The sequence below is a fragment of the Suricata suricatta genome, chromosome 9, assembly GCF_006229205.1.
Source record: "Suricata suricatta isolate VVHF042 chromosome 9, meerkat_22Aug2017_6uvM2_HiC, whole genome shotgun sequence".
Taxonomy (NCBI): domain Eukaryota; kingdom Metazoa; phylum Chordata; class Mammalia; order Carnivora; family Herpestidae; genus Suricata; species Suricata suricatta.
The window spans coordinates 84,445,299-84,471,482 of NC_043708.1; the positions used below are offsets into that span (position 1 = coordinate 84,445,299).

Sequence of the window (26,184 nt, forward strand, 5' to 3'; positions counted from 1 at the left end):
GGCATGCGCAGTGTAGCTGCCTCGCTTGCAGTCTCGTGACTCCAGCATAGACAGCTGAGCTGTCTGGGCTGCTGGCGTTCCTCGCCTGTGGAAACCGGCACCACCCTCTCCGGCAAAGCCGCTTCTGCCTTTTCCTCAAGCCTGTTTGCTTAACTACCCTGAAAGAGTTAGGGGCCAAATTTAGAAGCAGCAGCTTTACGCACTCTTATGGCATTACCCTCTGGTTTTTTTTACTCTAAATGCTTCCAATCTATTGCAACCCGGTTTCTGCCTCTCTCTCTCCTTTGCTTTTCCTATTGTGCGTGTTATTTTCGTTTACAGGACCAGGGTGGGATCATAACATTGGTAAGATGGACCGCTCCATCGATAGGGAGTTGACCTGAATGTTGAAGTCAAATAATGTCTATTGTAAAGGGCAGGGAAACAGGGTAGTTAAGGGGTGGTGGGAGAGTTCCCGTTTCATAACTAGTCTTTTATCAAGGAAGTGTGATCCAAGATCATCGGCAGAGCTGGAGAGGAACAGAGAGGATCAAGAAAGCAGAGGTGGAATAGGAATTCGGAAAGATCTCCTAATAAACATCAGTATCTTAACACATTCACACATAGGTAACCAAAGGCCAGTTCCAACGTTTGTGCATAGATTCACATCCTCTTCTTGTGCTAGGATTTTCAGTCTGAAATTTTTTTGCATCGCTTTCTCCCCCTTTATTGGGTCTTTGACATTATACCATGTCCTCCCAATATCTCAGAAGAAAACCTCCCTTAACCTACCAGACCACTAGCTGCTGTCAGATTTTATATCCACCCCAGAAAATTCTTATCCGACTCTTCTTAACCACCCTCCAAGCCCTTTTTTCCTCATCCCCGCCCCCACTTCAGCATGGGGCACACACCATTCACTTTACTTGAACATCTAAGTAACGACCACTGTTATCAAGCCTGTCTGCAAGGTCTGCTAACTCTTACTTCCAAGACCTTTTCCAAATCTCTTCTCTGCTTTCTCTCACCACTGCTCTTCACTTTTTGCCTGAGCTGATGGAGGAAACGTGAACATTTCTCTTTCTCCCTTGTTCCTCTAACAATAAGCAGAGCGACCTTCTAAAAATGAAGTCACATCACTTTCCTGTTTAAAATTCGGACTTCCATTAGTTAAAATCCCAATTTTTAGGTCATGGCTTATAAATCTATGCCTTGCCTACCTCTCCCAACCTCATCCCCCTCCCACCTTCCCTGTGCACTTCAGCCACACTTTTCCTTCTTTTCCTGACACACTTTAAGTTCATTCTCACTTGGCAGCTTTGTGCTCAGTAGTGCTTGTGTGGAATACTTTTTTCTCACCTTAACTGTAACTGCTATTGACAGGCTTTCCTGGACCATTACACTTGAGCCACTCCAGACCCAGTTTTGTTTTCACCAAAGTGAAACAGCTTGATATTTTCCATCAGTCCCTGATTAACCACAATGTAACCATCAGAAAAGCAGGGAGTTTTCACTGTTCCCTCTTACTCTACCACCTAAAATGGTGCCTGGTTCATAAAAGGGATTCCAGTGATTGATTCAACTTGACAAACGGTCATGTATTCATCCACAAACATTTTATACCCCACGGGAGATATTTATATCAACCCTATTAGCTTAAATAGGGCTACTTTCTTCTTTATTTAAAAAGGCAATAGTAGGAACACCTGTTTGGCCCAGTCAGTTAATCATCTGACTCTTGATTTCTGCTTAGGACATGACCTCACACTTAGTGAGTTCCAACCCCGCATCAGTCTCCCCACTGGAGCCTTCTTGGGATTCTTTCTCTCCATCTCTTTCTCTGCCCCTTCTCTCAAAATCAATCAACTAAAAAAAATGCCAACAGTAAAGAAATTTCCAGGTCATACTTTTGTTAGACATAACAAGGCCTTTTCCCTTTTATTAAGGACCTTCTTGGGGCATTCACAAGAAAAAAAAAATGGCTTTCATTATACCTCCTAACTTACAAGTTTGAACACATCATTCTTTTAGCTCTTTAATTTTACCTCACATGTCATGCCATTTTAGGCATATCACACAGGTTTTTAAGGCAGGCTTAAGAAAATGTTCTGGTTGGGGTCCTCCCATGTGTCAAGGCACAGGAAATGTCCTCAGACTCTCTGGCTCCCTGTAGACGTAGCTCACATAGCTAGCGTCTGATGATTAAAATTTTCCTACATGTACATATTCCACGACAACTGCATCAATAGATCCAAGCAAGCCTACGAAGAGAACAGATGTTAACTGTAAACAATTATATTTTCTAAAATACTTGTGTGTTTTAATATCTGACTTCTTCCAGCAGATGGCAAATTCTGAGGCCACAAGTGACCTTTCAGTTGTTCATGCTTTTTACCTTAGAGTAGTTGTCCCTTAAATATTTCTTCACTTAACCATTCAGCTTCTATTAATCCTTGCCCTTAAGTAGCTTAGCATAATAAATGAGCAAAGCTATCTGGAAATAAATTAACAAGTTTGACGGAAGAAACAGGCCTTACAGCCCTAATGTACCAACTGGTTACTCAGTAAACGCTGGTGTCTGGAACTACTTCTAAAAACAAGGTATTTTCTAAGTTCTTTACTTCTTTTACGTGAAGAATAAAGTGAGGACCTAGACTGGGCTTGAACAAGGGGCTAGGACAGGACCTTGTTTCTGCCATCACTTACTCCATCCTCGCCCCTAGCTGCTGTACCAATTGTTTGTCCACATGGTGACAGAACAGAGGAAGAAGGTTGCTGGGGAAGGCTAGAGGTTCTGCCAGAGAGGCTGTTGGCATATGGGCTATCTCCCAGGCGATCAGAACCACCATGTCTGTCCTGGAGGGCAGAGAAGACAGAAAACATTGCCTTCGTATTTATGCAGGAAGCAGACTCAAGGCCAAGGTGCTTGTAGCAATTAAAGGAACATCTGCAGAATTTTTCTCTGCCAGACAATGCTTAGTGCTTTAGATAGCCTCTTCCTTATATCAACAACTCCGATGTTCCTTGCTTCAGATTCTGTCTCAGGCCCTCTGCCCCTCCTCAACTCATTCCCCACCCCCACCTCTGTCTCCCTTCCCCCCACCCTCAAATACAAACAAATATTTTAAAAAATTGAACAAGAAAAAAGGGGTGCCTGAGTGTCGGTTCAGTGTCCAACTTCAGCCCAGGTCATGATCTCACAGCTTGTGAGTTTGAGCCCCATGCGGGCTCTGTGCTAACAGCTCGGAGTCTGAAGCCTGCTTTAGATTCTGTCTCCATCTGTCTGCCCCTCCCCTGCTCACACACTCTCTCAAATATACATAAACATTTTTAAAAAATGAAAAATAAAAACTCTTTAAGTTCTTAAACTAGATTCCTAGTTTATAGATGAGTTAACAGGCTAAGTGAAGTCAAGTAATATGCCTGAAAGATATAATGCTAGTAAGTGATGAAGGCAGAATCCAAACTTAGGTCTGTTTGCCTCTAAAGCTTATCCCTTTAATTACTGTTATACTGCCCTCTGTGGGAAACAAACACTCTAAGGCACCATATTAAAGAAGGAAGGAAAAAAAGAAAAGGCAGAAAAGCAACAACTCTGCAAGTATTCCTTTCTCTATACGACTTCCTCCCCAGTTCTAGAATATACCACTCAGGAAATACCTCATCTAACTCAGCCTATACCTCCCAGGTACTGAAATATTATTTACAAGGCCTTTAAGACCTTACCAAGCTGAATGATCACTGTTGGGCTCCTTAAGGGTAGACTCCAGGGATAATAGCTGTTCCCCATGACTCAGCAGGGCATAGAGCAAAGATATTCCAAACTGCAAGTGATAGAATATCCAAGGTAAGATGATTTCACCGTAGGCAAGCAGTGCTTTCCTGGCTCTGCCATGTTCCCAACTAAAAGGGAAGGTTCACATGTAAAAATGGAATACAACACTTACAAAATGGTCAGGTTTTACAGTGGCTGGCCACAGAACTCTCAGACCTTTCAAAAGAAGTCACTGCTTTGAAGTTTTCAAAAGATCCTTATGGAGAGTTGATTAATTGAACACTTGTGGGTTCTACTCTCCAGAGTCTGAGTCTATATAGATCATGAATAGACCCAGGAATCTGATGCAGGTAGTTTGTGGACCCCACTGAAAGAAGCATTGCTTTAGGCAAAGATCTTCAGAGAGGGGTTCACAAGATAAACCATTGGGGTTATTACAAAGTATCAGAACTTTCACACCTAGAGACTTCACTTAAATTTTTCTTTCTATTTACATAATATATGTACTTAGTGTTACACGTGTAGGACCTATAGACAAGCACATGGGTGATATATGGTTCAGAACTTTTTACTAAAAGGGATAAACAATCCAAACAGTTTGGTAGTGATCTCTGCTCTAGAGGTCCATCTCAACACCATCAGGGAGCTTGTTAGAAAAGCAAATGCATAGGCCACACTCCAGGTTTACTAAATGAGACTCCCTAGGGATGATACCAAGGAACCGAGGTTCACTGGGCTCTCCAGGTGATCCTAGTGCTTCCTAGATATGAAGGAGCACTGGAGAAATGATGGAAAGTTAGCACTCCCTTGCTTAGTCCTTGCCCATGACAGCACCTGAAGGCCATCTGGCAAGAGAGAAGCCTCCCCACTGTGTTACCTGGTTCTGAAGGATCACAGTGACTGGTCGCTCTGAGGAGCCAGGTGGAAACAGCATTAGCCCCTGAAGTCCTTGGAGGAGCTCATGGAAGGTCAAGTGACTGATACATTTGCCCAAAGGTTTGAATAACATTTGTAGGGCCTGCAAGAAGGTCAGTAAGTGCCTCTCTCAGATTTCACTACAACTTTGCCTCCTCCTACACTGCCTCTATCCCCCTTTTCTTGCTGACTTGTTTTTGGCACTTTTCTGGTAAGGTTACTTACCAAGCTTCTCATCATTCATGTCTCTCCAACCTTAATACTGGTCCTTCAATACCCACTTTCTTAGGGAAGGCATTCCTAAACAAGTTGGACATGGGGCTCACACTTCTCAGGGAATCCTTATCTTCTCTAACCTCCGCATCACACTGACACTTGTGTAACAAAACGCCTGTGGGTTTTTTTTTGTTCATTGTACTTAATGATAATTCGCTGTTCCTATAGTAGTTTGCTCTGGAACTCCGCCACCTGAGGGTAGCAGGTTGATCTCTCCTGCCCAGCACTTTCTCTGGCATCTCTGGGGGTGGGGGACAGAGGATGAAGTGGAAGTATTCCTCACCCATCCACAAAAGCATTCTCTGCTCAGTGCCACAATACCTGATCAGCAACATCCCTCCTGACTAGGAGGGGCAAATGGTGGGTGATAGCTAGGAGAAGGCTAACAGCTCGATCCTGGGGCAGGAAGGGGAGAAGCCTTGCCACCAGAGCTTTCCCCTTCTTCACGGAGAGCACCTGCAGGAAGCCATCTGCTGCCTCCCTATGTGTAAGAAAGGAGAACATTTTCAGGGCTCTGCTTAGAGGGCTCTGGCTACATGCCAGAAAGGAGGGGCAGAATCAAAGCCCATGTCTTTGCTCATCTTGCCCTTCCTGGGCGGACTCCCACACTCACTCCATGTTAGTCTGCTCCTGGGTCTTTAAGGCCTGGAAGAGCTTCTCAATCTGGTTGCGCTGATGTTCAGAGTAACAAGGCTGTGGAGGCCCATTCTTCTGGCCCTGCTCTAGCTCTAGTAACTGAAGGAACATCTGGGAATTTGCGGGTGGTAAAAGAAGAGGTCAATTTGAACAATATACCATTCTCAGGGGTAAATTAGGAATTCACTCATAAGGAGTTGATATCTCACCTTCTCAATCCTGGACAACACCTGAAGTCTCTGACTGCTTGCAGCTCCTATCTCCTAGGAGAGAGTCCCAGGCCATCAGCCACACCTCCATAGAAGCCATTCAGGCCTCAGGGGAGCTACAAATTGAGCTGGAAAGGCTAACAAAGTCTGACCACACTTCTCGCTCTTAGGTCACAATCTGATCTCAAGCATGAGAGTGCCCCAGTCCTTTCTCCCAAACAGGGGAGATAAAAAACATTGTGGAGAGGTAACACTTCTACCTGGTCTTGAGATCCATGGGGTACAGCATCAATAGCTCGGCGGGGGCTAAAACACGTTGATACAGCTACCTGGCCCAGGGAACCCTCGATGCGAACCACTGCATAAAAAGGAGTCAGGACAAACATTCCCCACCCCTTTCCACCTTCTGTGCATCCAGATGTTTATCCCAACCCAGAAGGTCAGCCCTGGTCCCACCTGACTCGTAAACCTCTGCCTTCTGAATGTAAGGTGTTATCAGCTTCAGGGATTCAACCTTGCTCCTTCGCCCAAGTAGCTCTTCATCGGTCTGCTTCTTCTCTAGTTTCTGATAATATTCCTGAGAGTTCATAGAATAGAGAAATGTATACACATCTTCTCAAGTTAGAATTAAGGCCCTCTTAACACACCCTTTCCTACAGCATTCATTTCAGAAATGATCTTGGCACCTTAGGCCCTTCTACCAAAATTCTGAAGCACCTTGAGCACCTTGGGCCTCATGCCATCTGAATTGGGATCGCCATACTAAGGACTTAAAGGGCTAGATACCATCACCAGATCTGATGAAAAGGCAGAGAGCAAAGTGGAAATCCGGGAAGCAAACCTGTCCCAACATCTGCAACCTTCTTGCATTCCTTATTCCCAGGATTGCACACATCTCCCTCCCTCCACCCCTTTTAGTTTTATGATTCTACCTGTGCTTTTCAAAACCACAGTTATCTGATGGCATGAAGACCATCAGCAGCTTGCAGTACAGAGATAGCACTATTGTCAATTGACCAGTAGCCAATAGCACTCTAGACCAGTGTCATGCTTCTAAGGTGAGGAACGGCTCAGCAGCTCTATTATCTTCTCAAATAAATCTGTAAAATCCCAAGCTAAAATAAAGCCACTGACTGTGAGTCATAAAATAATTTGAATTAACCTCTTTCATTTAGGAGCAGTGATGAAAAGGCAGAGAAGACAGTGGAACATAGCTTAGACAACCCAAAAATCAGTAGATAAAACCTGCCTTGTAAAGAAAAGGGAGATAGGGTACAGAGAGTAAGGAGTCAAAATTTCTGCCAGCATTTATTCAGTTCAACAAAGTGAATCCCACTATTTATGAGATTCATGTATCTTATATCTAAAAAAGCAGTAAGTAGATAAAGGTTTTTAACAAGACATTTCTAAGATCCACAGAAGTGTACAAAGGCAGAAACATTCCTATTTCAAGGCCAAGTAGAGGAAATTCTTGGCAAAGGATGAAGATAAAACCTCAGTGTTTGGGGGAATTGTAAATAATCCCGTTTGTCTGACGTGTAGGAGAATAGAGGAGAATGATCTTAGGCTTTAGAAATATGGCCCCTATCCTGAAGGGACGGTCTCTCCCCCATGACTGGACATGTCCTCTAAAAGCTGCAGAGATGACGCAAGAGGGTTGATGGAGTCCAGGCCCATTTGACTCCAAAGTCAGAGGCTGAGAAGAGCATCTGGGGCTCACCTGGTAGTAATAGTCATCCAGGCGAGGATTCTCACTCTGCAGCTGAACCATCTGTACTTTTACCACCCAGTCTTTCTCTTTTCGGGTCATGAGGTTAACATAGGGGTCTGGCTGCTGAGACCAAGGCTTCTTGGCTGGGGGACTTGAAGCCAGAAGGAACATGCCTTTAGACTTGCCCACCCCTGCACAGTGAACTTCCCAAGGAAGGGTAAGCAGGGAGTGGAGCCATCTGGGCAGGATGGAACAGAGTGCAGAAGTGGGCAACCCTGGTAGAGTCTTATTTGTGCAGGGGCTCTGGAGAGATGCCCAATCACATAGGAATACTCAGCATGCACACCAACGGCCCTCGACCCTGCTACTTATCCAGGCTTTACCTTGGTGTTCGACTATGTTGCTGCAGCTGCAAGATCCGTTGGTGCCGAGGGTGGAGCTGGGTCAGATGACTACGAAGACTGAGAAAGAAACTTGGGCTGGGTGAGAAGTGCTCAGCTCCCTGCCCTCCCATTCGATTAGTCTCTGATAACCTCAGCTGGATATCTAAGGTAACTCCATCTGTTCACGTGCCTCCCCAAAGTCAGCCACATTAAACACCACAACCCTAGCTCAGCAGGGCTCACTTTCCCCTCCAAGATACATTTTCTTGCAACTTGGCTGCAGGAATTCTTGACATAGTAGAAAACCACTTGGCCTGGTTGTTGGAGTTCTGTCCTATTTTCAGTTCTGCCATGCCAACTAACCTCAAGTAAGTTCTTTTTAAGTCTTTCTGGGCCTTCATTTCCTCATCTTTGAGGGAGAATGACTAGACCCTCCTACGCACTTCTCTTACTAAGTCTTTATAGGTGTCTTTCTGTGGCAGTTGAGGGAGTGGCTCCCACCCCTCTTCAAGCCACTACCTTCTGATCCCTCTGGAGAAGAGCTCAGCCTGTGGGAGACACTGGGGTGCTTGGCTCGCTGAGCCAGTACCTGAAACTAGGGGGCCATGAGGTTGGTGGGCTGCAGAAGAGAATCGGGTCTGGTGGGAGAAGTCGAGGTCCAAAGTGTCGTGCTGGAGAACTGGCACTGGAAAAGGTAGTCCGGAAAGGAACCGGAGAGAGGTAGTCCAGCGCCTGAGAGAGAAATTCGGATGTCTGGGAAAAGGGCATCTCCACCAACTAAATGCTGCTCTTGCTGCCATGTCCTTTTCCCACCTTTATAGTCTCACCTGTCTTCTCTCCCTTAAGAACATCACCCAACTGTCATGCTAAGCGAAATAAGTTTGGCAGAGAAGGACAGATACCATATGTTTGCACTCATAGGTCTAACAGGAAAACAGGAGAAACCTAATGGAGGACCAGGGGGAGGGGAAGAGGGAAAGAGAGTTGGGGAGAGAGAGGGACGCAAAACTTGAGAGACTATTGAATACTGAAAACGAACTGAAGGTTGAAGGGGAAGGGGAAGGGGGAGGAGGAAAGGGAAGGGGTGGTGGTGGTAATGGAGGAGGGCACTTGTGGGGAAGAGCACTGGGTGTTGTATGAAAAACAATTTGACAATAAACTATTAAAAAAAAAAAAACATCACCCAACAAAGTTGGTCACCTCCTCAATCCCTGACGATGTTGGGGCATGTGTTTTTCCTGTCTGGTGAGTCATCACCAGTCTCTCTCTCTCACCTCTCTATGATCATCTTCTCTCTGGCTCTTGTGCCTTCAGCTACTGGGACAGTGCTTGTCTGCCTCTTTTTGGACTCCTCTGAGGCCCTCCCCAGAGCTACACCGTCTTCTCATTCTCCCTGTAGGCTTTCTTGCAATTCCTCTACCCCAGGCCATGTTCTCATTAATTAATTTGAGGTCAGGTGCTCTTTCCAGCCCTAAACTCAATATTGCTCACCTGCTGAAATGTAGGGAGATGGAAGGATGGCTCTAGTTTATCTCTTTTTCATACAAAGGGACAGTTGTCCCTGGACTACCTCTACCACTTACCAAGCTTCCCTAGACTATGGGTGTCTCCCACCTCCCATATCACACCTCACTTGGAGAACTTCATCTCCAGAGCAAGGTCAAGAGCAGACTAAGGGACATTCCACATACTCCTTCCCCACACGCCATTACTTTCTCACAGGATGGAGAATGAAGTGACTCACCTGCCACAGAAAGTTCAAGGAAGCAGGTGACATCCCCAACACACCAGAGGCCTTGATTCCAGGGGGGTTAAGAAGACTTCTCTGAAATAGGAGTGTGGGGGGGGAGACTGAGGCTTGAAAGAGCCCTTGTGGTCATTAGTGTCCATTGGGTGTGGGGTGCAGGTAGGCCAATCACTTCCAATATACAAGACAGTGGCAGCCTGGCCCTCCATTGTAATCAAAATCAACTGGATCAGGACCTCTCTGCTTCCTTTGAGAGGAGGCAAGACTAGTATCTCAGGAATCGGTTGAGGAAGAATCTGAGTGATTTCCTTTCTGTATGGGAACCCTGGTCTCTCTCCACTGGTGGAGGTATTTATTTCCCTGGATTCCCAGGAATGAACTGTTGACACATGGGGCCAAAGGTCAAAGATAACTCACCTTCAGCACCAGGAGCTGGACGAGCACGTATGGGTTATGCACAACCCTTCTAGGACCTGGTTTTTAAGGTGAAGACAGCATCAGAAACTAAGTGGAAAATAGGAAGAAGAAAGGAAGGAAGGAGAGAGTCTCTAGTCAGGTTCAAGCCTAAAATAGAAAAGTGTTAACCCAGAACCTATCTTAGAAAGGTGTGGAGGTCATGTAGTCATGGCTGAATGATTAAGGCGAGGAACTAGAAAGGAGTGGAGAAGAGGAGAAGGATTAGCAACAGTCTGTGAGCTGCAGAGGGTTCAGGACAAGTGTTCCTCCACCCTCTCCTGCCCTGGCACCTGGGTGTTGTGGACAGCATTGAGGACAGCTCGATCCCCGAGATCACTCTCCTCTTCCTCCTCCTCCTCGTCTTCCTCCTCTGGGTCTGGGGTTAGATCTGCGTTCAAATCCTCTTCCTCCTCCTCCTCCTCTTCCTCTTCCAGTTGGGAGGCAGATACTGGCTCCTCCTCAGGAGCCAAGGAGCCACGGCACTTGCCCCGGCCTTGGTTTAAGTGGGGGCCTGAGGAGGGAGCAGATGCGGACTCAGGCATGAAGAGTATCCTCTAGAAGAGCTACTTCTCAGTAACACCTCTATTCACAAGTCATCTCCAGCACCCTCTTCAAACAGTGCCTCCCCCTCATTAGGGGTCCCTAACTGCTTGCATTAGAACAAATAGAACTTGGCAGGTGTCAACCACTTTGGCTTTCCATAGCTCTTCAATTGCCTCATTAGGTACCATCCCAGGTTTCTCCACCCCCACATAACAGCCCTCTGAGTGCCTCCTTAGCCAATCAAGTTCCAGCTACCCAGACTCACCGCAATTTAAGCCCATTGTACACCAGTTACCTTACATGTATATGTCCTTTTAATGCTGAGCAATAATAACAGCAATAATGCTGTTGTTGATAGTTTCACAATGAAGTGAAGGAAAACAGGGCCCAGGAAAATGACCTCAGTCACCATTGTGATGTAGCTAGCTAGTCGAAGAGTTTGGAAATCACTCCCAGTAATTCCGGACACCCAGGCCCATGTCCATCCACTGAATCAGACCAGACCCAAGTCTCTGTACCCCAAGCCTTTTCGTCCAGATATTACAGCCTAGTTGTCAATACCTTCAAGACATATCATCTTTGCAGGCTGGCAGACTTCCACCATGGCTGTTTCCTCTGGTAAGATAGCACTGTTAGCCTCTGGAAGGTAAACCTGAGACAGGGAAGAAACCCAGAGACACTCTCCTTCTCAACAAGAATGGCATGGCATCCATCCAAAGGCAGCCACGATCTCCCCCTAGCAAGGTTGTCACAGGAGTATTGGCCTAGGGTCTTTGAGGAGCAAGACCCTGGATTCTCAGACTGCTTTAAAGTCCCACCCTCTGCCCTCACCAGTCCAGCTGCAGGGAGCAAAGGGACAGAAATGAGGGACGGAGCTTGGAACTGGAGGAGAAGCACCTCCACACAGACACACACGTGGCCCAGAGGCCTCACAGCTACCTTGTTGTTGACACCCACCACCAGACTGTTGCTGTTCTTTCCGCCTACCTTAGCCATGGCAGGCTAGGCTTGGCTAGTTTGCAGCCCTGGCTTTAAGAGTCCCAGCTCCTCCCCTGCCGCCACCTTAAAGGGCCAGCATCTCTCAACCACTGCAGCTTGATGGAAGTATGAGAATGAAAACTCTTAAACGGGCAGGAGACATAAACTCCATTTTTAATCACCAAGTTTGTGAGTACAGTTTATGGGATTGATATTTGGGAGTAGATATTTTTTAAAAGGATCCCGTTTTCTACACCGTTTGTAGGAGCTTTACGAGGTTATGTTCCCTTCAGTCCCTAGGTTTTGTTCATCAAAATTGGATCAGAAAGCCCTGGGGGGATCCTGAGGAGATTTGCTAGTGACAAAGATTTCAGCCCTGGAGCAGTGCACTTGTGGATCCTGACAGTGTACCTGGGGATCCTCGCTCTTCACTGGGTCCTGTGAGTTCAAGTGTGCCACCTAGTTATAACTGATGAGAGACCCCTGTAGATATGAAGCTAAATCATCAAGGAAAACTCAACATTTTCATGAGTTACACAGACAATCTTATATCTTCTTGGCTACTTCAGTGGAAAACAGGTTCAAAAGCTCAGGAGTAAAAAGAAAACAAGACAACAAAAATGAGCACATCAATACAGCTGGTAGGCAAAAACCTAAGACCCACCTGAGCCTCATCTAACACCTGGTGAGCCTGGCTTCTATGCCCACATCCTGTGTTTATTATGTTTTTTAAATTTTACTTCTTTAACATACAGTGCAATATTGATTTCAGGAGTAAAATTCAGTAATTCATCACTTACATACAACACCTAGTGTTCATCACAAGCACTTTCCTTAATGCCCATATCTAGCCCATCCCCCACCCACCTCCTTCCATCAACCTTCAATTTGTTTTCTATAGTTGATAGTCTCTTGTGGTTTGTTTCCCTCTCTCTTCTTCCCCCTCTCCATGTTCGTATGTTTTGTTTCTTAAATTCTGCATATGTGTGAAATCATATAGTATTTTTCTCTCTCTGGTATTTTGCTTAGCATAATACATTTTAGCTCCATCGACATCATTGCAAAGGTAAGGTTTCATTCTTTTTGATGGCTGAGCAATAGTCTATTGTATCTATCTATGTAGATATATACCACCTCTTCTTTATCCATTGATCAGTTAGTGGACATTTGGGCTCTTACCATACTTTGGCTGTTGTTGACAATGCCACTATAAACATTGGGTTACCTAGACTCCTTGGAATCTGTATTTTGGTATCTTTTGGATAAATACCTAATATGCAATTGCTGGATTTTGAGGTAGTTCTATTTTTAGTTTTCTGAGGAACTTCCTGACTGTTCTTCAGAGTGGCTGTACCAGTTTGCATTCCCACCAACAGTGCAAGAGGGTTCCCCTTTCTTTGCAAACCTAATAGCTTCAACAATTACTATTTGTTGTATTAGCCATTCTGACAGGTGTGAGGTGATTTCTTATTGTGGTTTTGATTTCTATTTGCCTGATAATGAGTGATATTGAGCATCTTTTCATGTGTCTGTTAGCTATCTGGATGCCTTCTTTGGAAAAGTGTCTATTCATGTCTTCTGCCCACTTTTTTTTAAGTTTAATGTTTGTTTTTGAGAGAGCATGAGTGGGGAAAGGGCAGAGAGAGAGAGAGAGGTGGGGAGGGGGGAGACACAGAATCTGAAGCAGGCTCCAGGTTCTGAGCTGTCAGCACAGAGCCTGACATGGGACTCAAACTCAGGAACAGCAAGATCATGACCTATGCTGAAGTCAGATGCTTAACCAAGTGAGACACCCAGGTGCCACTCTTATGCTCATTTCTTAACTGGGTTACTTTTTTTCTGGATGTTTAGTTTGATGTTCTTTATAGATTTTGGATACTAACCCTTTATCAGATATGTTATTTGCAAATCTCTTCTCCTGTTCCATAGGTCATCTTTTAGTTCTGCTGATTGTTTCCTTCTCTGTCTAGAAGTTTATTTATCTTATTGGAGTCCCAATAGTTCATTTTTGCTCTTGTTTCTCTTGCTTCTGGAAACATGTCTAGTAAGAAGTTACTATAGCCAAGGTCAAAGAGGTTGCTGCCTGTTTTCTCCTCTAAGATTTTGATGGTTTACTGTCTCACAATTAGGTCCTTCATCCCTTTTGAATTTATTTCTGTGTCTGGTGTAAGAAAGTGGTCCAGGTTCATATTTCTGCATGTTGCTGTCCAGTTTTCTCAACATCATTTGCTGAAGAAACTGTCTTTTTTCCACTAGATGCTCTTTCCTGTCTTGTCAAAGATTAGTGCCATACATTTGTAGGTCTATTTCTGGTTTCTCTATTCTGTTCCATTGATCTGAATGTCTGTTTTGTGCCAGTACTGTACTGCGTTGATGATAACAGCTTTGTAATACAGCTTGAAGTCTGAAATTGTGATGCCTCCAGCTTTGGTTTTCTTTGGTTTCTTTTTCAGGATTTAAAAATTTTTTTTAATGTCTTTATTTTATTTTGAGAGACAGGGCAGAGAGCAAGTGGGGGAGGGGCAGAGAGAGAGGGAGACACAGAATCGGAGCAGGCTCCAGGCTCTGAGCTGGAGCACAAGGCCTAATGCAGGGCTCGAACCCATGAACCATAGGGTCATGACCTGAGCCAAAATAGGATGCTTAACCGACTGAACCACCCAGGTGCCCCTCTTTTTCAGGATTTATTTGGTTCCATACAAATTTTAGGATTGTTTGTTCTAGCTCTGCAAAAACTATTGGTGGTATTTTTTTAAGTTTATTTATTTATTTTGAGAGAAAGACAGCATGAGCAGGGGAGGGAGAAAGAGAGAGGGAGAATCCTAAGCAGGCTCTGCACTGTCAGTGTAAAGCCTCACGCGAGGCTTAAACTCATGAATCATGATATCATGACCTGAGCTGTAATTAAGAGCTGGACACTTATCTGACTGAACCACCCAGAGGGCCTCGATGCTGGTGGCATTTTGATAGGGACTGCATTAACTGTGTAGGTTGCTGGATGGTATAGACATTTTAGCAATGTTTGCTCTTCCAATCCATGAACATGGAATGCTTTTCCCTTTCTTTGTGTCCTCTTCGTTTCTTTCTAAGTGTCCTATAGTTTTCAAAGTAGAGATCTTTTACCTCTTTGGTTAGGTTTGTTCCTAGGTATCTTATTGTTTGTGGTGCAATTGCAAATGGGATTGATTGCTTGATTTCTTTTTCTGCTGCTTCATTATTGGTGTATAGAAATGCAACAGATTTCTGCACGTTGATCTTATATCCTGCAACTTTGCTGATTTCATGTATTAGTTCTGCACATCCTGTGTTTATTTATTTTTTAAAAATAGTTTATTGTCAAGCTGTTTCCATATAACACCCAGTGTTCATCCCAACAAGTGCCCTCTTCCATGCCCATCACTCATTTTCCCCTTCCCCCATCAACTCTCAGTTTGTTCTCAGTATTTAAAAGTCTCATACACATCCTGTGTTTAAATGAATCCCACATGACTTTGTAGAATTTCTGAATTAAAATGAAAATGAAGTTAATCTCTTTATATCAAAACCACTAGATGAGCCCTATTATGGGTATAGGACCATGATTCTTGTTGCCTCTAAAGAAAAGTTTTGTTTAAAAAGTTTCGCTGTATGTTAGAATGATATAAGGGGGGCAGGAATTAAGTAGCTTAATTAAGTTTAAGTTACTGAAGCTTTTCAAATATCCAAATTGGGTTCAGACCTTTTTGGTAATGTCCTTCAGCTGTTTCTCTCAAGAATTTCCTAATAGCTCACTTTGGTATTATAAATAAAAGGGCCAGTGGTGAATGTCAGTGTTTCAGAGGTGATTTATTAGGTTGTTGTAGAGCCGAGGCTTTAGGGAGAGTCCCCTGCTGCATACATAGTGTAAAAATCTCAGGGTGTGTTCATTTTTAGAAATTAAAATCCCTTTCTTGTTTTTTTAAAATTTTAAAAAATGTTCTTAAATTTATTTTTGAGAGACAGAGAACCAGTGCAAGCAGGGGAGGGTCAGAGAGAGGGAGACACAGAATCTGAAGCAGGCTCCAGGCTCTGAGCTAGCTGTCAGCACAGAACCTGAAGAGAGGCTTGAACCCGCCAGACGTGAGATCATGACCTGAGCCAAAGTCAGACGCTCAACCGACTGAGCCACCCAGGTGCCCCCTCTTTCTTGTTTTTGTTTCTCATTTTAACTGCCCTTTATCTCTCTCCACCAATGAATCAAATTTCTCCATTTCCTCAATTCACATCATTCCTTCAACCATTGCTGTCTGGCTTTTGACTCTATCATAACAAGGGCATCAAGGGACAGACGAACAATTCCACAGACTCCTTAACCCTTTCTATGGACAGTTAACAGTTTTTCAACCATATGTTAGTACTCTGCAAACAAACTATCAAGACAAATCCCCTACCTTCACTTCTGCCCAGACACCACCCCTAAACACTACTTGAATTAAACAAAATCTGGAACTACCGTTACCCATCACCCCTCAGAAACTATTCACAGTTACCAATGGTTTGTTAACTCTAGGTTCAAATGACATGTTTCAGTTCTTATCTTAGTTCAAGTCTTGTGAGCATTTGACACTGTTGACCACGCCCTCCTTATATTTCTATTCTCCCGCCGCTTCCTAACAGTTTAGTCTCCTGGTTCTTCTTGTACTCCTTGGGTTATCCTTCTTTGGCCTCTTTCCTGCTCTCTTCATCACCATTCAAATATCCTGTCCTTCATGCTCCTCCTCTTTCCCTTCTATGTTGCATATTCTTAATTTGACAGTTGGCTGAAATTGTATATGTTTGTGTGATCTTTAACATGTGCATTTTTCCAGACAGATGACAGTCCAGAGCTTTCCTCACATTCTCAAAGGGGTCAAGAATCCCCCGATGCTCCCATATTAAGTCCTCTGCAACTTGGTATTCCTGGACAATCTCATCCACTCATGTTTTACTACCCATTTCATGTTAATGGTTTCCAAATCCTTTCATTGGATCTGACAATTTCCAATTAAGCACTTCAGTGATTTTTATCTCCTGTCCAATACAGAAAGTATAAGATCCTTAAAGTCTGCCTCTCCAGCCTCCAGTTTTCAAGTTCCCTGCCTTCTAGTTTGGGTTTCAGAAATTATAAGCTATATTTGGCTATCCAGGGAGAGTGGAATTCTGATAGAGCCCTATCAGTATGCACCAGGATGTCTCTCCTAGGCCTGGGGGCCTCTCTCCTTTGGTCTGGGAGTTGTATTCAATGTTGATCAAAGCAGCCTCCTGTCCCAATTCTTTCTGTCTTTCTTTTCAATGATATTAAACATGTATCTTAGCAGGTAATATGCTCTTCATTGTGTCACACAAGCAAAATGAATTTGCAAAGGAAGTTATTTTAACTGGAGGGTGATTTCAGATGCTTCATTTAAATAGTCTTATTCTAATTTTCTAAATATTCAGATGGGGTTGGAAAACTTAGCTCTGGCTTCACTTCCTCCAGGAAGCCTTCTCAGACATCCTCCTCCCTTCCAGGTTGAATGAGATGCCCATCCTATGTGCACTTATTGGTTCTTACACTATTTTCTCATAGCACCTACCACACTGAGTTGTAATACTGTTTCTGTATTTGTCACCTGCATTTGAAAGAAGAGCTGTGTCTTCTTCATCTTTGTGCTTCCAGTATTTAACACAATATCCGCAACAGGATAGATCCTCAGTCTCCTCCGCCTCAAAGACTTCTTCAGATGGGGCTTCTAGCCTGCCACCTGGATGTGTCCTAGTCCAGCCCACTTTCCACGTTGCTTCCAAGAAATGTCATTCTAAGAAAACAAACCTTATTATACCTAGGCCAGAAACCATAAAAGACATAAAGATTTGACTAAAAAAAAGTATAACTTCTATATTGAAGACATATTTGTGCTGGCATAAATTCTTATAGAGCAAAGATTTAAATATTAAAAAATTAAACCTCAAGAACCACACTCAAAGTGTGAATTTTTTTGAAAATGTGAAGTAGAGGGGTGCCTGAGTGGCTCAGTCAGTTAAGCGTCTGGCTTTGGCTCAGGTCATGATCCCACAGTTCGTGGGTTCGAGCCCCGCATCAGGCTCTGTGCTGACAGCTCAGAGCCTGAAGCCTGCTTCAGATTCTGTCTCCCTCTCTCTCTGACCCTCCTCTGCTTGCACTATCTCTCTCTGTCTCTCAAAAATAAATAAAAACATTAAAAAAAAAATATGAGGTAGAGGGGTGCCTGGGTGGTTCAGTCGGTTAAGTGTCCAACTTCAGCTCAAGTCATGGTCTTGCGGTTTGTGGGTTCGAGCCTCATATGAGGTCTGTGCTGACAGTGTGGAGCCTGGAGCCTGCTTCGAGTTCTGTGTCTCCCTCTCTCTCTGTCTCTCCTCAACTCCTGCTCTGCTCTGTATCTCTCTCTCTCTCAAAAATGAATAAACATTAAAAAAATTTAAAAAAATGTAAAGTAGAGAAGGTCCTTGTAACTGTGACCTTAAATCCATAAGCCATGAAAGGTGATTGGTAAATTTGCCTGTATAAAAATGTAAGGCTTCTGAATGGCAAACACAACAAAATACAGTAAAAGAAAACAAAATAACTATTTTTACTTAAAGATAAATCTCAAATTTATCTTTAAAATTTTATTTATTTATTTTTAATGTTTATTTTTGAGAGAGAAAGAGAGAGAGAGAGAGAGAGAGAGAGAGAGAGCAGGGGAGGGGCAGAGAGAGAGGGAGACACAGAATCTGAAGCAGGCTCCGGGCTCTGAGCTGTCAGCAAAAAGCCCGATGTGGGGCTCGTACTCACAATCTGTGAGATCATGACCTGAGCCGAAGTTGGACCCTTGATTGACTGGGCCTCCCAGGAGCCCCTGCCTTTAATAATTATTTAAAAGAACTTTTAGATGAAGGTACTTTTTGTTTCTGAAGACTTTGAGGGCTCAGGAAAGGAGAATTTATGTTAAGTCCAGATCCTTTTAGCAATACTTCCTTCACAACTCCTGATAATCAATATTATCCAATCAGCAACAATATCAAAATTAACATAACATTATTGATGGATAATATCAAAAGAACATTGATATTTTCTCTCATATTTACTTTAAAAATCCTAATCCTTATGGAGACTGAGAAATCTTTAACCACAGTATTCACTTAAAAAAAAAAAGTGGTAATTTAAATAAGAGAAGTATGAATTTGTCCTAGTCCATTTGAGCTGCTATAACAAAAAAAAAACAAAAAACAAAACAGAGACTGGGTAGCTTATAAGCAACACAACATTTTTTTTCACAGTTCTAGTGCTGCAAGTCCAAGATCAAGGTGCTGGCAGACACGGTGTCTGGTGAGAGCCTACTTTTCTTTCCCCTGTGAGAGCTCACAATTGCTGCCTTAACTGTGTCCTCAATGGTAGAAAGGAGAGGTGAGGGAGCTTCTCAGGATTTCTTTTATAAATTCCTGATTCCCATTCATGAGGGTTCTACCCTCATGACTAAATCACCTCCCAAAGGTTCGTCCTCCTAATACCATACCTTGGGGATAGGATTTCAACATATGAATTTTGGGGAGACACAAATATTCAGTCCATAGCCATGACATTGGAGGATATAAGCTAAGTATATGAAACTACTATGTTTTTACCTATATTTTACATTGAAATATAATATGTAGTTATTAAAATCTCAAAATCATTATTTTTTCTCAAAACTATACTTCCATTTATATTATAGGAGAGGTGCATGTGCAGACAAAAAAAAATAGTTGAGACTTTGTTTTCCAAATCTATATTAAATCCATAATCAGGTAAGTCAGCTTTCTGGGATTAATCTGTAATTGCCACATTTACATAGAAACTCCTGGTTAAGAGAAACTTTTTAAGCAGATTATTTGGTGTTGCATTTAGACTCAACGTTTATTTATTTAATTCACCTCTGACATACAGAATTTTTTTTTAACTTAGGAAAATGCAGGGCTTCATTGAATTATACATAAAGTCTGCAAAATATTTCTGTTACACAACCAAGTACAATTGAATAAATACGATTAGGCAAAAGTAAAGACTTTCCTTTCACATTTAAATTATATTTGTTTTGGGGCATCTAAGTGGCTCAAGTGGTTAAGCATTAGGCTTCGGCTCAGGTGATGACCTTAGGCTTGTGGTTTTGAGCCCTGTTGGAGCTGTGCTGACAGCTCAGAGCCTGGAGCCTGCTTCCGATTCTGTGTCTCCATCTCTTTCTGCCACTCCCCTGCTCGCTCGCGCTCTCTCTCTCACAAAAATAAATAAACGTTAAAATTTTTTAAAATTATATTTGTTTCACACATTACCGCCTGAAAATAAGTTGGAAGAGACTGTTACTAATCTTGAAGGTAACATATTTTGGCATATTTTGGCATCTCTTTTTAATGTTAAATAGTCTGAGTTTCAAGTTCTACTTTTCTACTTATTTCAAATAGATGGTTTAGTGCAAAACTTAAATAGCTGACACTATTGACCACCAAATTGTTTGTGGACTGGAAGTCAACTCTACCAAAGCTGCTTCCTTGTATATTTCCTTCTGTTATGAGCTTCAAATGTTCTAAGCAGAATTTGGATATGACTACATTTGTTTAATCTTGATTTGATGATGGTAACAGTTCCACTGTGTTCCAGGATCTAGATCTTCCGGTTTCAGATCCAACACATCTGTGCCTAAAATATATTTCCTCTTATTTTTGGCCCTGTTTTCCCATATTATCCAGGATTAATTCCAAGAAAGTCACCTGTTAGAAATGGTGCTGAATATATAGTCACCAACTTCAGTTTCCATCATGTGTAATTCACCTAATTTTTTTCTAGTTAAAAACTGAGGTTTTACTTCCTGTAAAGGCAAGATGAAAGTCAATATCCTCCTTTGTGTGAAACTTGTTAGGTGATCTCCAGCAAGGCCTTCAGGGACATGGCCTGGTATAAATCGCTTTCCTGGAGGGCTGAGGCTGGTCAAGGATCTGCCTGGCTCTTGGCACCCATAATGTGGGGCTGAAAGAGGTAGATCCATTTGAGATGGCTGAGGATCTCCAGGTGGCAATGGAAACTGTCCTCAGAATAGGGAGCAGAGTCTGAGAAAGGGAGGGATCTAGGATGGACTGTGGTCAGTTTTCAAACCCTCTGCCTTTCCCGCCCTCAGGGTTCTCTTCCTTCTAACATTTTATTCTGAGAAAACTTCAGGCCCACAAAAAAGTCCAGAGGATGATGAAATTATCTTCTGTGTACCCTTCACTTAGCTGTTGGTAACATTTGCCTAATAAATATTCTTTAAACAAACTCCTCTGTTCCATTAGGCAGCATTTGTGCCCAGTGACTGGGAATTTTGGTTGAAGACTCATGAATAGGAAACCCACAGAACAAGGAACACAAATGATAAGTAAATGTGAAAAACAGTTCAACCTAACTGCCTTTTAAAAATATGAAGTTGAGGCACCTGGGTGGCTCAGTCATTAAGCATCCAACTTCGCTTCAGGTCCTGATCTCACAGTTTGTAGGTTGGAGTCCTGCATTGGGCTCTGCTGACAGCTTTGAGCCTGAAGCATGCTTCAGATTCTGTGTCTCTGCTCCTCCTCCACTCACATTCTGTCTTTCTCTCTAAAAAAATGAATAAATATTTAAAAAATTTCTTAGATGAAGTCAAACAAGGAGATGCAGTTTTTCAACGATAACAACCAGTTTGGGGAAGGATGTGGGAAGATGAGCACTCTTTCTACTGGGCAGTGGAATGTAACCTCATGCAAAGTCTCTGGAGGGCAATTTCACAGTGAGTGTAGCATGTGTTAGAATAGGGAAAAACTGGAAATGTCCTCAGTCTAGGATTGGGTATATTCATATAATGAAATATAGTTAACCCTTGAACAACATAGGTTTGAACTATACAAGTCCAGGTATAGGTGTATTTCCCTCCCCCATAAATATAGTACAGTACTGTAAATGTGTTTTCCTTATGATGTTTTTAATATTTTCTTTTCTCTTAGCTTTATTGTAAGAATACAGGATATAATACATATACCATACAAAATATGTGTTAATCATCTGTTTTTTATTACTGGTAAGGCTCCTGGTCAACAAGAGGCTATTAGTGGTTAACCTTTTAAGGAATCAAAAGTTATATGCAGATTTTTACCTGCAGGGAGGGTGGGGCTGTGTAAGGGTCACTTGTGCTGTGTAAGCATGAAAAACCTACATAGATCTCTATTATGATAGAAATGGATATATTATGCAGGATATATAGTTAAATAAGAAACTATTTGCAAAGAAATATATGGAGAATAATAAACATGTATCCCCATATGTATATCTGTATATGAACAGACAAAATCTGGGAACAAACACCAATTCATTAGCAATAGTTATCTTTGGTGGTAGGTTAACAGATAATTTAAATCTTTTTTTTTTATTCTTACCTATGTTGTCTGAACTTTTCTTTTTAGTTTTTTAAAACATTTATTTATTTTTGGGAGAGCATAAGTCGGGGAGGGGCAGATAGAAGGGGACAGAGGACCTGAAACAGGATCTGCGCTGACAGGCTAACAGCAGCGAGCCCTAGGCAGGGTTCCCACTGACAAACTGAACCACGAGATCATGACCTGAGCCGAAGCCGAACCCTCAACTGACTGAGTCACCCAGGCGCCCTATGGCTGAACTTTTCATAATGAATATGAATTTTATAAGCAGAAAAAGTAAAGCTGTGTGGAAAAGGTTTTTTAAAATATCAAAGTAAAAATACCTCACAAACAAGTTAAAAAAAAACAAAAACAAAAAACAGCTTCACTGCACCTGCATCATGATCTAAAGGGTAAAGTCCACATTCTTTCCTTGGTACCAAAGTCCTCTGCAGGCTCTTTAACCCCTCCAGATGGAGTTAATTTCTTTCTTGGAATTATAATTTATTCATACATCTATAAACCAAAGTCTCTGAGCTCTTTGAGGAAAGATATTTTCCCAGTGCCAGTCCAGTGCCTAGCACCTAGCAAGGTGCTCAGTAAAGGTTAGTTGAATGACTGAATTATTGCACACTGAGACCTAATGGATAGATTGGAGCCAGGCTAAGAAGAAAGAAGCCAAAGCTTTGGGAGACCTTTGTCCTGGGGACTAGAAGGCTCTTTCTGTTCCTCTCATTTTCTGTTTAACACTGGCAACAGCGGGTAGGGCAGAAATAGTTTGGGCCATTTGGTGTGTAGTATCTGTGAAACAGTCCAGGAAAGTGACAGCGGGGGTGAGCCAGGTCCGTGAGAGCACTGATGGGAGTGGGAAGAGCCAAAGCTCCTGACCAACCCAAGTTTCGGTACAACTCTTACCCCATCAGCTGTTGAACTGACAATAGCCCTCCCTCAAACATGGGTGTACAAAAATGCTCTATTTGGCCAGAACTGATTAACAAACAGGTAAACTTGACTTTGAAAGGCAGATATTTGTACTGAACTAGGCTCCTGGCAACCAAGGCCCAAATATCCATGATTCTGAAAAAGGGGTATAGATTGATTTTCTTCTTGCTGCTGTGACAAATTATCATATACTTGGTGACTTAAAACAACACAGCTTATCATCTAATAGGTCTGTAAGTCAGAAATCTAACCTAAGTTTCAGGGGTTAACATTAAGCCAGGGTTGCTTTCCTTTTTAGAGGCTCCAGAGGTGAATCTGTGTTCCCTGATAATCTCCTCTTAATCATTACCCCACCTGCAAAGTCCTTTATACCATTCATATTGATTAGGATGTGAACATCTGGGTGGGTGAAAGAGTAGGGCATTATTCTGCCTATCACAGGGTATGATATGGAGAAAATTCTAAAATTGTTAATCATAAGAAAACAGTTCTGTACATAATAACAGAAAATAGCTATATTATTAAATGAAAATAATCAAGTTCAGTTAATATGTACAGAAAGATCCAAATTTTGTGGAACCTCCCTACTTTCTCTCACAAAACTCTGGGTGTGAGCTCAATGAACCACCCTCCACCTGTCATGGCCTGGCCTCTGGGGCCGATGGTGGAGCCTACCTCACCCACTCATACCCTCAGGGCATCGAGTGGCCAGATGGGCCAGTCTCACCTCAGGTTTTGCTGTCATTGGCCATTGAATAAACAGATTTTTGGCTAATTTTACAAATTATAAACTGTCTTTTGACAAACTCATTTGTGGCAAGTTCATCTACAGTTAAAACAATAATAGAAACAAGCATGACAAAATAACAAAATAAGGAAAAATATCACAAACATAAACCTTATATTTTCTGACTTCCTTTTTTGTATCTTGACTGCTCCTATGGTGTGTATGGTATATGGTGGGTGGCTCCTTCACCTTTTTGTGTTCGTTTTGTTTTTAATTACTGATTCTTTACTAACAATTTCAGAAAGGTCCAAGACACCAGAGTGTAGAGAGCACATACTCAAATGCAGGTCCCACGTAGCAGAAGACGGACAGAAGGGACCACATACACTAACTGGCCGGAGGCAAGTATCACCTAAGCAAGCTGGAAAGTGGGAAGCTGGGGTTTAGAGAAACTTGCTGAAAAGGGAAAAAGGGCGTTTGAAGGAGAGTCTTGATTTTTTTTTTTTAAAGGGGCTTCATGCCCAGCGCAGAGCCTGAGCTCATGACCCTGAGATCAAAACCCAAGCTGAGATCAAGAGTTGGACACTTAATGAACTGAGCCACCCAGGTGCCCTGAGAGTCTTGATTTTTAATAGTGCTGCATGGAGTCTAAGGCAGGGTGGAAAATCCAAGTTAGAATTTTACAGTTTTAAACGAGAAACTGAGATGCAGACCCAAAGATCTATGAGGGGAAGTCACTGATGAAAAGAGGCTATGCCAGTAAATTAGTTTCTGGGGTGTAATACCCCAGGGATGGTGCCCAATCCTTGGCTCCTGGGGTTGTCCTGTTGCCTCCACACTGTTAGGGGGTTTTGGGTTCTGAATTTTACTTAACCCTTTTCTCCATCCAAGCTGACAAACTGACAATGCCTCTTAATCCCTTTTATAGTGGGTGCTGTGTTCCAAACTATAATAGTAACCTTTGTAGTTATAATTTTAAAATTCCTCACTTTCCAAACTATGTGCAATATATATCCATGAAAAGATAAACACCAAACTTTAACCGTGGTTTCTTAGGGGAGGAAAAATGAGATAAAAGACAGATGAGTGAACTTTCACGTTCACTATAATTGTTTGCAGTTTTCCAATGGGCATACATTCATGTGTTGGGCTTGTAATTAAAAATAAAAAGTCCCTTAAATACCACGCTTACTAGTGGGAAAAGGATTTGAGAGAAATTGGGATCTTATAGATCTGTACTGCTTGATGTGTGTGTGTGTTTTTTAATAATTTGTTAATGTTTATTTATTGAGAGGGATAGAGAGACAGAGTGCAATCAGGGAAGAGGCAGAGAGAGTGGGAGACACAGAATCCAAAGCAGGCTCCAAGCTCTGAGCTGTCAGCACAGAGCCCGACAAGGGACTCGAACCCACGGACCACCAGATCCTAACCTAAGCCAAAATCGGATGCTTAACTGATCTAAGCCATGCGCCCCTGGTGATGTTTTTAATACCAAATTTGTATGGTTTTCCCAGTAAAAACAAACTGGCAGTTGAGAGAGCATGGTGATTACACACAAGCCTGAGGCACATTTCCCACCAACCAAATATCTCCACTCTCTCTCCTTGAGTCTTCCCATGCAGTCTCCCTCAAACACACATTGTAGCACTTACCTTGTATGGATCTTGTGAGGTTTTTCCTCCCTCCTATGAATGGTGTCTGACTTGGTAACTATCAATAAGAAAACGACTCCCACTCTGTGCTCCGTTTACTTTGGGCCTGTTGCCCATTAGGTAACAGCTTTCAAATCTGAGGAGTCAATCAGTCCAGACACGTTAGGAGGGCGCTAATAAATTAATTATTGTGCTGATTTTAACTCCAGATTGGAATCTCCTTGTCTGCAGGAGATTATCTTCTCCTGTTATACCTTTCTACTTTACTGTTACAGTACTTACATTTTCCACACAGCCTGCACTCACCTGACATTTGTTCAGTTTAGTGGATTTTAACACAAAAGGTTGAGAATTTCCAGTCCCCAGACAGACCGAACCAGGCTGTACTTTTGAACACACAACAATCTTCAGCCTTCTTATGTTAAACGACTTAACAATTTGCATCTTTGGGTTATAGGATTACCAGTTTTAATTTTCTTCTTTTTAATTTTTAGTATGTTCTAATTTTCTCTCATGTGCATAATATTACTTTTGTGGGCAGAAAAAAATGTTAGTTAAAAAATAATCCTACACATCTTGGTGCTTTTTCCTGTTTATCTACTTCCCCTTGTCTTTTCATGTTTTTAATCCTTGCCCTGATCTCCAAGCCAGAGAATGAATCCTTTCCATGACCCCCTTCTCAGAAAGTGATTTTCTAGTGGAAATTACGGGGCCTTTGGAATCAGATGGTTCAGTGTTTGAATTCCAGCTCGGTATTAATGTGGACAAGTATCTTACTGCTCCTGATCTGTAAACGAAAGTAACACCTACCTTCTAGATTGTTGTGTAGTTTGGGTCAACAGCTTCACAAATTTTAATTTGTGTAT

The 26,184-nt window shown here is 42.5% G+C and overlaps 1 protein-coding gene across 1 annotated transcript; it reads right to left on the reverse strand.

Annotated features, from left to right (window-relative positions):
* Positions 1 to 1,965: 1,965 nt before the first annotated feature.
* Positions 1,966 to 11,626, reverse strand: PATL2 (PAT1 homolog 2). Its single transcript, XM_029952240.1, has 16 exons — positions 11,462 to 11,626; positions 11,192 to 11,282; positions 10,378 to 10,598; positions 9,629 to 9,709; positions 8,474 to 8,616; positions 7,885 to 7,953; positions 7,511 to 7,652; positions 6,247 to 6,367; positions 6,051 to 6,148; positions 5,791 to 5,844; positions 5,559 to 5,692; positions 5,267 to 5,426; positions 4,632 to 4,772; positions 3,706 to 3,803; positions 2,686 to 2,835; positions 1,966 to 2,240 (listed from the first exon to the last, which is right to left on the reverse strand). Exons 1-16 carry the CDS (start codon positions 11,624 to 11,626, stop codon positions 2,222 to 2,224), a joined length of 1,887 nt encoding a protein of 628 aa, XP_029808100.1. The 3' UTR covers positions 1,966 to 2,221.
* Positions 11,627 to 26,184: the final 14,558 nt, after the last annotated feature.

Excerpts from the sequence above, each read along its gene's own strand:
- PATL2 (XM_029952240.1), bottom strand. The coding sequence starts at position 11,626 with ATGGCTAAGGTAGGCGGAAAGAACAGCAACAGTCTGGTGGTGGGTGTC. Across the intron at positions 7,653-7,884 it reads CAACATAGTCGAACACCAAG|TCCCCCAGCCAAGAAGCCTT; the intron begins GTAAAGCCTGGA and ends TCTGGCTTCAAG. Across the intron at positions 5,845-6,050 it reads CCCATGGATCTCAAGACCAG|GAGATAGGAGCTGCAAGCAG; the intron begins GTAGAAGTGTTA and ends ACTCTCTCCTAG.